Source organism: Macadamia integrifolia, chromosome 4, assembly GCF_013358625.1.
Source record: "Macadamia integrifolia cultivar HAES 741 chromosome 4, SCU_Mint_v3, whole genome shotgun sequence".
NCBI lineage: Eukaryota > Viridiplantae > Streptophyta > Magnoliopsida > Proteales > Proteaceae > Macadamia > Macadamia integrifolia.
This window is the reverse complement of record NC_056560.1, coordinates 26455518-26472874: the sequence shown is the minus strand read 5'-3', so window position 1 is coordinate 26472874 and position 17357 is coordinate 26455518. Positions and strand designations below refer to the sequence as shown.

At 38.8% G+C, this 17357-nt stretch overlaps 1 protein-coding gene across 8 annotated transcripts in view; it reads right to left on the bottom strand.

Moving 5' to 3' along the window:
* Positions 1-17357, bottom strand: part of LOC122075495 — a 33560-nt gene that overhangs the window by 15183 nt on the left and 1020 nt on the right. Inside the window, exons 2-6 of one of the 8 annotated variants that reach the window (XM_042640542.1) lie at positions 14943-15096; positions 13696-14822; positions 6218-6278; positions 5996-6114; positions 941-1031 (exon numbers count right to left, since the gene is read on the bottom strand). In XM_042640542.1, coding sequence (XP_042496476.1) covers positions 941-1031; positions 5996-6114; positions 6218-6278; positions 13696-14684 — 1260 coding nt within the window. In that variant the 5' untranslated portion in view covers positions 14685-14822; positions 14943-15096. Of the gene's footprint in view, positions 1-940; positions 1032-5995; positions 6115-6217; positions 6279-13695; positions 15097-15452; positions 15928-17357 lie in introns of those variants that run through there. The other 7 variants (XM_042640543.1, XM_042640544.1, XM_042640546.1 and 4 more) reach the window with 7 other exon arrangements.

The following is a 17357-nucleotide window of genomic DNA, read 5'->3' as shown; positions in this document are numbered from 1 at the left end:
GGGGGGGGGGGGGGGGGGGGCTAGGGTTTTTTTGGGTATAAAAATTGATGCTGTTTCTGATATATCGATTGGTCTATGTACAGGTTCTGATGGAGGTGAAAAGCATGGAATCATGTAAAGAAAAAGTAGAAGATCCTAACACAAGTTCGACTTCATTTTCCTCTGCTCCTATCTCCATTCCCGCTGTACAAAAGATAAAACTAAAACCCTACCCTCACCTGACCGGAGGCACACTTCCCTTTCCGGCGACAATCTTCCTTTCGGCAGCACCGTCCCCTTGATTTCGGGTAAGTTCTTCTTTTCGCTCTTTTTTCTACCACACTGTTCAAATGTTCTATGTTCTGTGTTCAATAGTTCAAATGTCGGTGTTTATATATTCTAAGTTCTTCTCGTTCTTCTTCTATGTTCTGATTTCAAATGTTTAATAGGTTGAAGTCTGAATTCTGAAAGTGTTTTCAAACTTTGTTAGTATATTTGCTATTTGCAATTTGCATTCTTACTGGATTTACTTCTTGTGGCTTATTTATTGATTCTTGATGTAGAATATAAGCACAATTATATCATTGCTATACTAGATATAATACAATAATTGATAACTAAAATTTAAAAAATAAAAAAATAAAACTAGGGCTCCTTGTCGCCTAAGCGCTTATGCGGCCTTCCAACACCTTGGGTTAACAACTACGGATCAAGCTATATTTTTGGTAATTTTTAATAGCTACAAATAAACCCTAACCTATCAATTGACAAAAGTTTAGTAGGAAATGTGACTAGATTGTGGTTCGGGTTTGCTACATTCAAGCAGGACAAGAATGCCACATGCATGTTTCACAACTTGACTAAGTTCACCAAGCTAAATAACATGAAAGATGAAGCCAGAGAAATCTTAATAAATTTGGTGAATATGGACAATCAGAGTGACTAAGAATAGGTGTCTCACTTGCGGAACAGCACAGTCAGAATGGATAGGATCCCAACGAACAGCACAGGAGCAGTCCCAGTCATCCGATTGAACTTCAAAAAGTGGAGCCCTGTGTTAAACATCTAAAATGTTACCACATATCAAGCCTATATTAAATTATACTAGCAAAGAGTATTGCATAGAACAACATAAACGATCATTGCAAGGGGGGGGGGGGAAGGAAATAGTAGTAAACTAATAAAAAGAAGCTTAAGAAAATTAGAACTTGTTTGCCTTTAATAAGCGCGTTTTGAAACCATATTCACGTCCATCTAGACAGCACCCCACTGGAAAAGGTAGACCAGTATCCAAAACCAGTCCTACCAATCAACTCAAACCATTGGAATTGTCAAACCCACAACAAAGAGAAGTCATGCCCAAACTCAAAACCTGATTGCAGACAATATTTTCTGGTCCAAGGCCTCCAGGCCCATGTCAATTAGATTGGAAAAAGTTAGTCGGATAGGTAAATGCTATCCCTTCTTTAACGGATTCGGCTCTTCTCCTAAGCGCCCATCGCCCAAGTTGGCCCATAGCTACTTGGGCGAGCGCCATGTGTCCAGGCAAAGATCCAACGCTTTGAAAAGAGGCACGGCAAACGAGGCACTGATTAGAGGCACGAAAAGCGAGGCATCGAGAACCGTTGGATCCTCGCCCAGGTAGCTATGGGCAAGACCTGGGCGATGGGCGCTCAGGAGAGGAGCCCAATCTGTCTTTAACTATAACCTTAAAAGGTTATTTAATTCTGTAAAGAATTTAACCAGAGAAATATTTTCTTTTGCACTTCCTAAAAAGGGCATACCCAGTGCATGGGGTCTGAGGAGGGTTATAATATGTACAGCCTTACCCCCCCTAACACTTCACAGAGAGGTCGTTCCCTTACTCAAACCCGCAACCACTAGGTCACAATGGAGCAACTTTATCATAGTGCCAAGGTCCGCCCTCTATCTTTTGCACTTCCTAGGAATATTAATCAAACAAAATCCAAGATCTCTTGTACACTTGTGTGGAGATTTATATTAGACTACAAACAACAACTTAGCCTTATCCAGTTATCCCTACTAAATGTGGTCAGCTACGTGGATCCATGCAAAGGCAAAATAGGAATAGAAAAAGTAAAATGAAAGGAACACAACAGCAACAACTCAAGAAGAAGAAGAAAAAAACACCTAAATGGGGTAGGCTACATGGATCTTTGCACTCCAATCAGCTCTATTCAATGTCATACCTAGGACAAGACATAAACTATGCATGACTTTCCTCACTACTTCTCCTATGGTCATTTTAGGCCTGCCCCTAGCTCTTTTCGGTCCTTCAATCTGAATCAGGTCACTCCTCCATACCAGTGCATCCCAAGGTCTCCGTTGGACATAGCCATGCCACCTCAAACAACTTTCTCAGAGCTTTTTATGAATAGGGACAATTCCGAAATCAACTCTAATTAATTCTTTACTTCATCCTTTCTAGTTTTGCCACATTCCTTAACCGCTCAACATTCTGCCCCACTCATCATAGTTGGTCGTACGACTCCCTTCAAGCTTTAAACTAATGCGTCAGTCACACAACACTCTGGATACACCTCTCCACTTCATCCATCCCACTTTAACTCTCTATGAAACACCATCCTCTATGTCACCTTCTTTATTCATGGTTGACCCTAGATATCTAACATAATCACTTTGTGATATCTCTTTCCCCTCAATTTGTATTATATCGTTATCCATTATAGTGTGACTAAAGTTACACACCTTATACTCTGTCTTTGATCTACTTATCTTAAAACCTCTTGATTACAAGGTTGATCTCCACAACTCCAACTTACCATTAATCCTTGCTTTTGTCTCATCCACCAAAACAATATCATCAGCAAAGAGCACACACCATGGGACCCCATCTTAAATGTTCCTGGTTAAATCATCCAAGAAAAGCGCAAACAAATAAGGGCTTAAAGTTGACCCTTGATGTAGCCAAATGTAATTGGGAGTTCACTGCCTTGACCTCCCATGGTTCTCACACTAATCACTACACCCTCATACAGATCTTTAATCCTATCCACATATTTCCTTGACACCCTTCTCTTTAATATATGCCAAATTAACTATCCTAGGACTCTGTTATAGCTTCTTTTTTAAGATCAATAACAAGTTAAGGACTATATGGAGATCTTTCTTGGAGGCTCTAAATCTTTCCATGACCTCCTGAGTAAAGTAAATTGCTTATGTTGTGGATCTACCTGGCACAAAACCAAATTGATTCTCCGAGATATTGGTTTCTCTTCTCAGGCGGGCTTTAATAACCTCCTCCCACAATTTCATAATATGACTCATTAGTTTATGCCTCTATGGTTATTGCAGCTCTGAATATCACCTTTATTTTTGTAGATTGAGACTACAGTGCTTCTCTTCCAACATCAAGCATTTTCCTTTTGCTCATATTCTTGTTATGAAGATTGGTTAATCAAGATACCCTCCATAATCACAGGCTCTTCCACACTTCTATTGGGGGCTAATTAGGTCCTAGTATCTTGTCTACTTTCATCTTTCTTACAGCTTCTTCAACTTCAGTCACTCTAACCTTTCGTATATATCCTATGGTGTATGGTATCTTGATGAGTAATGCAGTCTTCCTGACCACACTCATTCGAAATTTTTCCATTTAGTAGGACATAAAAAAACTTTTCTCATCTCTTCATCATGTCCTCATCATTTACTAACACTCTACCATCATCACTTTTAATACATCTCACATGGTTGAAATCTCTACTCTTCCTTTCTTTTGTTTTAGCCATTTTATAGACAACTTTTTTCCCTTCCTTTGTGTTCAGATTATCAAACAGTTCTTCATATTTCTTCACCCTTGTTATCCCCACAACCTTCTTAGCTTCGTTTCTAACAACATGAAACCTTTTTCTATCTTCTACCTCTTTAGTCCTTTGTCATGTCTTAAAACTAGATTTTTTTAGTCTTAATGGCTGCATACTGCCTAGGCCACATCATCCCACCAAGTCTCTCTAGGGGCCTAAATGCCTAATGAATACCCTTTGCATCCCTAGAGCTTCTTTATCAACCTTCTTAATACAGGCCATCATCTCATTCCACGTCGTATTGGTGTCTCCCTCAAAGTACCACTTTCCTTGTTTGACCCCTTTATCAGAAAATGCATCCAGGGAATTTCATTTATATTAGACTACATTCCTCATAATTACTTGCATTACTTTGTGGATTAACCCTTCCAAGCTTTTCTAAATGCGTAACTGCACAGGATTGCTAGTCTTGTTGTAGCTTCATTAGTTTTTAATTGCTGTACTTGGTGAAAATTGGTTGATTGACGGTATAAATGTTTTTATTGACATCGAATGTGGCTTGATCAGCAGCTTTGATAACTCAACGGATGGTGGACTTCAATTTGGAGAACTTGAAACAAATATAGTACTGTTCACATCAAACTGACCTGATACGTTTCTCATATTCAACAAGAACCAGAAAGTGGCTGCTTCCTACAAATAACCCTCTGGGCTCCCTCATTTATTCTATCTTGCATTTCTCAAGCCTTTGAAATTTATGCAGATGATACCAAAACTTCCACTTTCCATTGCTTCTAGATCATATGGTAGATTGGTAGGTTCATAGATTTCAAGATCAAAACATAAAGTAGTCAGTTCTTTAACCATATATGTTATTAGTAATGATCCCATCTTTTAAACTATTGGGGACTCAATTCTAGAAAAATCAGAACAATACATGAAGTTTAATTCCGTTTCAGTGTTACCTAATTGATGGACAACCTAGGTATTTTAAGTTCAGAATCCACACCTTGAGGAAGGTATGTTGTGGATGGCCTTTAAGGATAACCAGATAAAATAAACATATCAATATAAAGGGATTAAGGAAACAACATATTAGCTGAGCATGAATGGTTACTCAGGTTTCAGAAGGAGAAAGTTGCAAGTTCAGGTCAGATGTACAATATGTGGACAAAGCTATTAAGGGGTGAGGCACAATAAGGTGTTGTGGCTACCTAGCGCACCCAATGCACAAGACTGAAGTGAGCTGCAATTCATAAACTTAAAAGACCAAGGAACAATGTATGATTGGCATGGTAATGTGAAATAGCCTATAACAATTGGCATAGTATGACAAATCACCACCTTCTAGTACAAAACTGTCAAAACTATAGGAAATTCATTAAAAATCGCATAACCAATTTGGAAGAAAAAACCTATGTATTATGCAATATTCTAAAGCCAACCCCTGTGCCTATCAATTTACAAAATTATAAGCAGTCTTTATTCAGGTGGAGAATGCCCCAAGGGCTGCAATCATCATGAAAACAAAACTTACACTAGGGCTTGCTAGAATAAAACAGACTTTAAAAAAGACATGTGCCTTATTCCAGCCACCAGGTGCAAAGCACAAAGGAGAAATGGGTGTGCCTCAAGCCATTACACATCATGACTTAAGAACAAAGTATGAGCATATTAGGGCAAATGGAAAAGGTTAGGGGCAAGGGGGAAAAGACAACAGATGCTTGGGATTGCGAAAAAGTATCCATTAGCAGAAACCACAAAGAGCAAAGGAGAAAGAAAAAGATGGGATTAAGATTAAGTTTATGAAAACAATATAATCAAGAAAAGAAAAGTAACCACGAAATCCTAAGGTTCGGCAATAAGTAAAACAGGACCACCAGAAAACTGACACTCCTCGAAATACCTAATAAGAATCAGTAATACCTTATTTATATGCCTCAAATTGAAATTGTCTGACAGGATCCCAACTTTATTGGTTAAGCAAGAAAATTTCATATAACCTAAGTACCCTCTGAACTTTTTCCTTTTTCTTTTTTCTTTTTTCGGATAACAAAGAATTTTATTGCTCATGACCAAGAGATAGTGTGATATAGCGGCAAAATACAATAACCAAATCTGTGGATAACCACAACCAATGCTGAAAGCATTTTATTGACCTATGTGGAGATCGTTAGATCTGAAGGTGTGGGGAGAGATCTAAATTAAGCTCATACATTATATACAATTACCTGCGCCATTTGCCACAAATAGTTCCCTCAATAGCTTCTCCGGCATCATTGTATAGAGGCTCTTGGCATTGAAGCCAATTACCTATGGACTTGGGTGTAGGCTTGTTTGAGTTGCAAACCTAATATTTCCAAAGTTGATAATTAGTTCCCTGCTACATATCTAGATCTCTAGGTTAAAAGAGAAATTGAACATAATTACATTAAGTCAAGGAAAGAACTTACATGCGAACTAATGCACTCGGCAAGATCTATTTCTTGTGGCTCACCAAAACAATCAACATCACTGGAACAGAAGGAACCGATTGTCAGAAAAAAAAAAAAAAAGCAAAACAATAACATACATGCTCACAAATAGAAATTTTACAAAGCCAAAAAACAAAAAGGGGAAGGAGGGGATTAATGCTTTATCAAGAACACATAACTAAACTCAGAAAGATAAGATCATCCATGGAAAACAGTCAATCTGATACTCCCTAGTCCCCACCTGCCAAAAATTGGACAGGAGAATTTAGAAAAATATATTGACCAACATGGAACCATGTATGAGCAACAACGGTAATTCTCTCAGTCAAGTGAAACTTTTCTCTCAAGTTTTTGGACGAAAATCGAGTGGGATATTTATCATTTCAGTACTGTCACTTATTGTCGTTCCATTTCACATATGCATCTCCAGCAGATCAAGATATAGTCATATAGAAAGACTCTCAAGATGGATATAAGAGTAGCAGTTAGGCTACCAAGACAAAGGCTGATGCAGGCATTGGACCTAAAATTCATGCACATCCAGCTAGGAGGCTTTCGTGAGTTAATACATAGTTCATAGCTTTTTATTTTCCCTTTCCCATTTTTAATATAAAATGCTAGTAATTTTCACAAAGTTCCAAGTAATAATAAGTAACAAAATGAGATGAAAGAAAAAAAGGTGACAACATAATTGAACGGCTGGTTTCAAACCAAGGTCCACAGGAATGTTATCTATGGCTTTAGCGTTCCGTAAGTTATCCTCTCTATAAATCAGGTGTCTTTGTGGATCCATAACATTGGTGTTATAAGTCTAGATGACGCTACAGAGACATTGCTTGGGGATGAAACTCAAATCAGAAATCCTGGCAGTGGCACAAGTGAACCACTGGAACATCTCAAACATAAATATGGAAGACAAGCAGAGAGTCTGCAATTATTTTAGGTAACCAGTCTGATGCAATTCTGTGTCCAATCAACCCAAACTCAATGGTTTCAGATCCTTCATGATGAAGTCTAAGGAATAGCTATAACAGATTCCTCATTTCCATCAATCCCAAGCTGGAGAAGGTTGAAATGATTGAGTTCAAATCAATTCGGTTTTAATACTGGGTATGTCTCAGTTCAAATTAATTGCAGCTTGATTATGTATAAGAAACCAATATTGAATAGAGCTAATTGGAGGGTAAGGATCCATGTAGCCGACGCCATTTAGTTGGGATAAGGTTGAGTCCCATTGTTGAGTATTTAGAAGAAAAAAATATTGGACTCTTTTTATTTATTTATTTAGGGGGGGGGGGGGGGGGGATTTAACTTTCACCCGGGACAAAATTCGAGTAAGGAATGAAAAAACCTTCTTTTGACATCTAACCACAACTCTTCCATTACAATTCCAGCACCGAAACCAACAACCCTCTTTCTAACAAGGAAATGCTTTTCCTTGGGAGCAGAGTTACAAATATAATAAACCACATTTGTAAAGATCATAGATCATAAAGAGAAGAAGATTATAACCTTAAAAAAATTCCATGGCTAGTAATGGAAGCTTCCTTATAGGGGACTTTATTTCCCCATATTTAAGTTAGATGCACCATCAAATGATATAGAAACCTTGTCATTGTTGTTACGCATAAGAATTAAGATTACGTATGTAGATAGATAAAGGAAGTACCATTCCTATACATAATACAAAGGTACCCAAAACATTACAAACAATTTAAACAAGCAGCCAAGGCCACAAAATCTTCACATGCGCAAACCGAAGCAGTTAGGGGCTTTTGATCGATGGAACGTACCATCCACTAAATAACGCATTAATGAAAAAAATCCAAGGAATACACATGTTTGATGTGGTGAGAAAGTGTCCATAGGCCAACATTCCCTCTCTAGATCCATCTGATAACATTTAACATATCTCCCATCCAAAATCACATAGCTCAAGTAGTCAAGTACCATCGCAGGAAGAAAAGCAGACCAGGAACATAGTTTGTGGTTCTGGTTTGGACCAGTTCTCAGGTTCATAAGCTCGGAGTTCTGGTTCTCCATAAAACACTAGAATCACGGGCACTGTTTAGGCTGATTATATTTCATTACAACTATGTTTCTTTATTAAGGCTGGAATGGAAACTGTAAATTCTGGACCTGTTTGGAGTTTGTTCTCTTTATTTTGTTAAGAGAACTAGTCAGTTTAGGACTTTCTTCTGTCAGCCTGCAATTGGGAGGAGTTTCCTAATCTGTTTTGTTTTCTTCCTTTATTTTTTGTTCATGATTGGTTCCAGCTCTCCCTAGTGGAATCAAACTGGACTCCATCTATTTTCTACAAATAAAGACTAAACAGTAAGGGCTAGGCCCTCCCCATGATTTTCAGATTGAACAAGAAGTTTTCTGCTTGCTGGCTTTATGGCTTTAGACCCTATCCTGCTAAGATTCAGTAGAAGCCAAGTGGATTCCAAGACGGGCCTTCATGGGATTCCAAGTCTGCACTTCAGGTGGAATTTCTAAATTGGTTCTCTCTCTCCTCATCGATTCAGGTCAGTTTCTGAAGTATTCTCTACCCTGCGGCTAGTAATTTCTTTGCTTTCTTAACTTCTGTTCTGCTATGCTGAATCATTATTCTGTTAGGTGGAATTCTCCCTTGTAAAATCTTCAGTATAACGTATAATATTCTGATTTCTAGTTCTGTTTATACTGCTCTAGTTTACAGTCCTATGTTCAAAAGCAAAAATTTTCCATCGATTTTCAAAATTCCTACTGCTATTCTGTTTCTTAAAGTTCTAGTTTTCTGAATCCGAATTGCTATTCCTGATTCTGGTTTCTGTTACTCATCAATACTGTTTGTTGCCCTAACTTGGAATCTGATTTGAAGCCCTAAAACCTGTCCTGCAGGTTCTGCAATTCTTTAGTTTTCCTAGACCAGCAGGATTGCTCCATAACTCATCTGTCCATCAGATCCAGACCTAACTTTGGAGGATCATTCATTCATCTTAAACAGGCCTTGGAACTCTGCCCAATCAGATCTGTAATTGCAGAGTTCATTAAAATTCTCTTAAACTCTTAAGGTTTTCTTAACCGTAACACACTTAGGTGGTTAGAATCCCATTACAAAAAGATAAAAAAATAAAAAAGAGCAAGTCAGTGCACAAGGCTCCCGCTACTGCAGGGTCTGGAAGGGGCAAGTGTACACAGCCTTACCCCCTGCTTTGCAGAAGATGCTGTTTCCAAGTTTTAAACCTGTGACCGACATGTTGCAATAGTGCAACTTAACCGTTGTGCCACAGGCTCGCCCACTAGAATCCCATTACTACCTCTAACCAAATGAATGCAAGTAAATAAAGATGAGCTTCCCCAGAAAAGCTACCATTCACCCTTGGATAGAAATAGACTTCAACTGTTTTTCTCTCCTACTCCCTAATACTTTAGCCAATCCAAAATGACCTCAGGAAACTGGTGGGCACCCACAAAGCTAAACATAAAAATGTCTGATGTGGGTTTCGTCGTTCCCATTGCTTTTCGATCAATGACTAGACCTAAACTTCACATTGGAGCTCCTTATGAAATTTGTTCCTGAGTCAATCTACAACAACAACATTATATTAGAATGAACCAGTCTTTATTGGCTCGGAAGTCTCTTTATTTATTCTTTCCCCACCTATGAACCAGATTCATCTACCTATAGTTATGGACGAATGAGTATTGAATTGATGCTTTATTATACTGCTTTGTATGAGATGATTCATAGACCACACATATCCATTGGAATCATATATCACTGATAGTCTACCTCTCTCTTTCTTTCACCCTATAGTTATGAGATGAAGTATGGGGCATAAAAAAGAGTGTGCCAATCATTCTGCATGAGGATGCCAGAGATCCCCTTAGAAAGGCCTACAGCTGATGCCTAGCAAGCCATAAAGATAAAAATGCTGCTAATCACATACATACCATGGAGTTACACTGAAGTAAAGACATCGTAAAGCAACATTGCAACAGTAGTTGGAATTTGCCACTCCATATCTCTTTCTTCAGATGGTTTGGAATTTCTGCCTTTCGTGCCTATACTATATCCACCTCTACCATCACTAGATCCAGAAGTTAAGTTTTTCTTTCCTAGTCATTATACTCATCAAAGATGGGTTCTTTCCATGGTAATCTTCACCTTCTTTCCACATGCAGTATTCTCAAGGTATTGGAAATTAAAGTGCATGGGTCCATACTTCCTATAATGGACAAAAACAAAACCTCACTAATCATCTTTAGTCCATTCTTTCTGAAGAATCCGAGGAAACATCAAAGTGAGCTCCCAATTACTGCATTAGGGTTCAGCACATACTCTTCTCTCAAGGTTTTGAACCTCCCACAAGAGCCACTCAAACCATAGCAGCTCCAACATCCCCCTCCCCTTTGCTGAGCATGATTAATGGGGGGCCGGTGGGCCCCAAAGGATCCAACTAGGATGGGTGTGGGCCCACTTAAAATATTTAAGGAATTTAGGTCTAAGGTCAGGGGCAAAACAGTAAATATGATGATGAATAGAATCAAGTGGCAATCCTGTAAGTAAAACAGAATTTTCGATTCATTAAATGTAACTTAAAGTGATAAGGATATGGAGGGGTTTATGCATTATTGACCAGGGGTAGTCTTGGAAGCAATTATTGGGCATGGATAAGTAGTAAATAAAGGTGGAATGGAAGGGGCATTAATATGGAGGTAAAACAAAAGAGGGACTTTTACACAAAAGACCAAATACTAAAGGACAAAAGTCAAGGGGTTTGAGGGGTATAATGGGAATTGCAAGGAATAAACACAAAGACCAAGAATCGTGGGATAGAGAGGGTTGTCTTCAACCTTGTAAGTTTCAACCATGGGGGAGGCGGAGAACCAGCACTTCGATAGGAAGAACTCCCTCACCTTTGGCCTGCTGGACTTGAGATTTCAGGTGTAGGCTCCTACTCCAAAGCCCTACCGTATGCATGCTTTAATAGATCCAATAATCAGCAACCCAGGGAGATTTAACCCTCTGAAACCACCTGGGCGGTACCTGTAGTTATCCTTAGTTGCAGTTTTTATTTCTCTCAACAGGGACGGTATTATGGCAAAATCTCTAACGGTTTGGTCGCCCGGGGAAGGGCTACCTTCAACTCAAAGCTCGGAACCAATCGGTAACATTCACAGGTTCAGCAAGCTTTCCTTTTGTGACTGATGTTACTGTCCAGAAACAGAGGATGGGAGAATAAACCAGAAACGAGGAAAGAAGAGAAGTAAAGAGAAGATAACGAGGTAGAGAGAGACTGCAGGGAAGAAAGGGGGGCAGGAAGGGTGATCGCACCAAGAGGGAAGAAGGGGGTTTTCTCACAGAGAAGGGGAGAGGAGAGAGAAAAATGAGATCTCAGGTAAGAGAAGAAGAAGGGAGGAAGAAGACAGCCACGCAGAGGGGGGAGTTTCACAATCACACTTTTCTTTATTCATCAACTGATTAATTCCTTGGTTACATGCATTACTTATATTAAATCAAAATAAAATCTCAAATAGAAAATCCCAATTACTTCATAAACTAAAGTCTAGTAAAATAGAAACACAATAAAACTCAATTAAAAATTTCTACTTACCTAATAGCTGCCCTAAAATAACATAAAATAAAAGAAAATAAATATTCTCAAATAAAATAAAATCTTAGCATATTCTAATATTCCGGAACCCAAATTGGATCTGGGTCTTGTTCCGGGTTTTGGAGCGGGTTTGGGTCGATCCATCGGAGTGCTGCTACATCAATGATCCATCCTTCCATCATCAAATTATTGCCACGACTCATGGATGAATGAAGGTATTGAACCTCCCCCGCAATTTACTCAATCAACCAAAGCCTCTCCAACATCCTCCTTGTTGGGCACAATTCATCCTTACATCACCAAAATATTGGCATTGCCCATGAAAGTGAAATATTAGCTCCGAGCCTCCGACAACAGCATGACGCACCAAGGAAGATAATTAGTTGATATCAGACTAATTGCAGCCAATGTTATTAGATGAGTGGAGTATTCAGTGGAGAAAACATGGAACTATACCAATTATATTAGGCGTACGCGGTTCCAATAGATGCTGAGAAGCACTAAGGGAGTGGGTGACTATTTGGCAGTGCAATGGGTGGTTCACCCAAGATTATGTTTTGGGATGAATACCTCTATAATATGTCAGTCCACACTCCAACTGTAGAGTAGGACCTAAAATATCTGGTATCTAATTCAGTCATTGTACTCAGAAACATCACATGAGTATGGAGTGGTTCCCCTCAAGGTCTTGTTGTTATTGTTGCACTAATATATTCTACTTTGTTCTCTATAAAAATCAATGAACTGCTGTTTAGCAAAAAGCAACTTGCAGCTCCCAACAGCGATAAAACAGAGCAGTAAGCAATAAGAAGCTTGTGTCTGGTTTAATAGTATTTTCATCCGCTCTACTTTCTTTTAAACTCCAGCAATGCCTACCACAGAAGGATAACTGACTTTTTTGTACTCAAGTACTATGATCTAATAAAAATAAGATTACTCCAACTTATGGTTTAAGAAATCTTCTAGTTGAGCTTCAGTCTAGTTCCCCTAGAAACTTATATTTGACTCTTTGTACACTTAATTTATGCCACACTCATGGAATCGTTAGTTGTAAAGACATCCCCTAGGCATCCAGGCACCTTGGATGCCTAGGCGAGTGCATAGGCACCTTGTTGGCGTCAACTTGCGTCCAGGCCCCTCTCCAACACCTTTGGTCTCCTAGACTCCATAGCAACAATGCATAAAATAAATAGTAAACTATATAACAAAACAAAATCATATAAACCAGAGATGCACATAAAAATATAGCTGTTTCTAGCATGTTGTTACTTGTCAGCACATTTTAAGTTGACGTTCATCAATCCCTATCTAGTTGATCAAAATTGTCTCTTTTCCCTTTTCTGCTGGGTTGTGTAGCAATATTTTATCTCCCATCCCAATTCTTTTTCACTAATCAAGAAAGTAAAAAATGACATGTTAGAAATAAGTTGCATGGAGAATCTAAGAACTAAACTAACAAAGTTGCCAAATTCAGTAATGCGAAATTCTAAGAGTACCACCAGAATATAATTTTCTTTAAACTCCCCCAGTAAAAAGAGAATGAACAAAGATAAATCACCATACTCCAAAAATTTTGATGGTAACAACATTATCTCAATTGACAGTCTGACATGCATATCAACAATCCATGATAGATCAAGGTAAACCTGTTTCACACTTCCAACAGATATACATTATAATATTCTTCACATTAGATATAGTTTTCTGCGCTACATTTACCTTCAAATCGAACACATGCAATCCACATTCATTAGAATAACACTAATTTAAAAGTGTAAAGAAGAATATCAACACCCTTGAAACAACATTCTAGGAATAAAATCATTACTTCTCAGAGAGAGAGAGAGAACATACTTGGATACTGGACCAGTCCAGTCAGGAACATCGGCTTGATAACCTTTACCAGCCCGAACACCAGATCTATATGGCTCCATGTCTCTCAACATTAAGGATATAGGCCCTGAATCACCTTTAGAAGCCCTATTTCGAGATTCAGATGATTTCCTAGCTGCACTCTCAAGCTTACGCATTCTTTTTAAACATGGTTGACAAAACCAGTCATCAACTGGTGGCTTTTTTACCTTGGGATTCAAGCAAGATACATGAAACGCCTCTTCACAATGATCACAAATTAGCATATTTTGTGGATTTTGTGAAAAACCGCATACTTTGCATGGCTGAGAACAGTTTCCATCATTACTGACACCCAAGACTTCAACAGCGGCACAAGGAGCAACAGGCAAACCTCCTTCAAGCAGCCCATGGTTTCTGAGAATAGAGATACATAGTTCCTTTTCCAACTGATCTTCTGCCAGGACTTCCCTGCTTAGAATATCAGAAGAGGAGCATTCCCCAATATCGTCCACTTCAATCTTTGGAGAAGCTGATCCAAGATCCGTATTTGATTTTGATGATGAGCAACTATCATTTACGCTGTAGTACTCTAAAGCACATTTGCATACACTATTGCAGGGTGCTTCATCAACCCCAGGCTCTTCTCCAACCGGAACAACAAACTCGGCCTTGGAATTAACATCAAAACCACAATTGTAGTCAATCCTTTTACAAAGCTGCTGGCAAGTTGAAGCATCTCCACCAACAAGTTCCCCATTGCATAAATCTGCAGGTATAACAGAATCTTTGACAGCACCAATTCCGGTGTTGATCTGAGAACCAACATGCTCCTTCTCTGCTGGTGGTGAAGGCCCCTCAGAACTTACAGAGGAAAGACAAACACCTGTAGGTTTAGTGTTTGACCCTGACTGAGTGGTAAAAATTGCAACAGATTTATTCTGTAGATTCCTTCGCTTGTACACCAAATTTGGCACAGAACTTGCACACATGGTGCTCACAGTTAATATCTTGGAACAGGTTCTTGGTTCAATTAAAGAATAGGAATCATCAGCACTCTCTTTTTTCTCCTTTGTTGAAACAGATCTTCTGCATGCATCCAGATGATGTCCCTCACATTGTAGACACTTCTGCCAAGTTTCAGCACCGGGCAGCCAATCACATAATAAGTCTGGTTTCCCATGGTCAGATACAAAAGATAAAGCTGCTTCAGTTGAATTAGGAAGAGAACTTGGTATCAACATTTTCACCTGAATTAGTATTATGAATATGTTGGTTGTTGCATTCCCAGATGAAGTCACTAAATCATCTATTCACTTCCTCGAGCATGTTTTCAAAGAAATGACAAATTGGTCGTAAGTGCATTCCTGTGAATTAGCAGATGAATTGACAATAGAAAGCCTCCTGAAGCAGAATTAAAAAAAAAAAAAGGGGGGGGGTTAAAATCAAAGATGGAGCCAAAAAGAGAAGTGAAAGCAAAAATAAATAGCCCTAAAGAGAATCTATTAGAGAGGAAGTGGGCTGGGGGTGGGTTGGCAACAAATTAGCCAGCTTGGAGGTCAAAAAAGAAACAGGAGAGAAGACAAAAAGGTAAGCGGGCTGCGGCAAACTACAACACAAAAGCCCCTCCTCCAACCTGAACAACCCAACAAGGGCCTAGATCCAGACAACAACAAATGCCAGGTCCCCAACACCCAACATCTAAAAAGACCCAAAGGACAACAAGAAAAGAAGAAGGAGAAACAACAAAGAGGCCCAACCTAAGAAGAATTCCATGCCCACGGGCAATTTCCTGTCCTTGACAACACATTTGTTTGGTCCTTCCCAAATCCCAACAACTCTTATCTCCATCCTCTTTCAGAAATTGTCCCAACACTCCACCCCTGGAAGACGAACCAAATTTCTAGCTCACTGCAAAGGCCCTGCCACCAATTCTTCAACTAAGAGCTTTCCCTAAAATCCTTCTCCAGCTCATAGTCAGCATTCCCCTCCTCCTCATAAGGCTCACCAGGCCCAGTATTCTTGGCACTACCCACTGCTGCTAAACCCCATAACTTTAGGGATGTCATCCTCAAATGAGAAAATAATAAGGCCAGATGACAAGCACTTCCTCAACCAGAGACTGGTATACATCGACACCATCCTATTCAAACGCAGGCCAATCAAATCAGGATGCTCAATTGGGACAACCATAACTCCATAAGTAGCCCAAACCTGTCGAAGCCACTTCCCTTCCTGTGCAACTGAAAGACTCATTCATAGTCCACACTTACCAACTACACATATGCATGTACAATAATACTTACATCCTTGCAACTGGTACAGACAAAAAATATTAAGGGACTACCATTCCTTCAATTGCAACCTTAAGCAGACCCATATTTCTAAAGCATAGTAAGAAAAAATATGTCGATTGGACCCTAAACCAATTGAAACTCTTTCGTTACCAAAAGCAAGTACCTAACTCTTTGAAAGAAAAGAAAAGATAGTCAAATATAAGCACAATGACTGTAGCTTTGCAGGAAAAAAAAAAAAACTAAATTTGGTAAAAATTTCTCAATAAAAAGTGCTCTAGTTTATTTATCTCTTGTCTTGTTTTATATAAGAATAACAATTCTTTATTGAAAAAGAAAAAGAATGCATTTTGGATTAAACCACCAAGGCTACTAAACAAATGCCATCCAATACAATCAGCTGGAAAAAAAAATGCAAAAAATACAAACAGCACTCAACCACACTCTCGTGAAAGAAATGAAGTCTCAGAACACCATGTTGGTCACGTAACCCCCTGTTTAACCAAAAAAAATGTGTCATATTGTTCGTTATCCTTTAGTTTCCAATGAAAAGGCATTCACTTATTTCTTTATTCGCATCACTACGACACCACCCACAGCATAGCAATTATTAACCCTAATCACAAAAGGGTATCTACACCTTGATATAATATTTGAGCTTAACACCAACAAGGTAAAAATCATCACACACACACAAATATATATATATATATATATATTAATCGGGGCTCGAAGTGCCAACCTGAATATTTATCAGGCACCTAATTATGTTCTTCCACTCTTTTTATCGGCAGCCAAAAACAAAAACATATACATTAAAACCTCATTTGTGTAAGATCATTGGGCTTATGCCACTGGGTTTCCAGACAACTGTTGCGCTAACATGCGCAGTCTGTAGTTTTCAGTTTGGTTCTGGCACGCGCTTGACTCATAATTGGGCTCATCCGTTGCTTGCATTGTAGTAGGGCCTGGTAAGGCATTATCTTTTCTCCCTAAAGACTAAAGAAATAGATCAAAAAAATAGGAGACTTCTGCAATGAGCTATGCCACCCATTACTTATGGGGGAAGTCACACCCGTCCGATCACAAGCACCTACAATGTCATGATTTTAAGAGACGCCTTGAAAACTATCGGAGAGACGCTAAAAGACACTAGATACGCATGGATATGCTTATGATACATGCAAAACAAGTTTTTTAAGCATTGTGCCGCATACATGATCAATTAATAATGGTATAATGTCAGGCTATCTCTATCTTCACGGCATCTATTTGATTCAAATCTTCATTGGTAAAATGCAATATTAGACCTAAAAATAAGATATAAGCAAGAAAATTTGAAAAATAAACATCTATTTGTGTTTTCTTCTT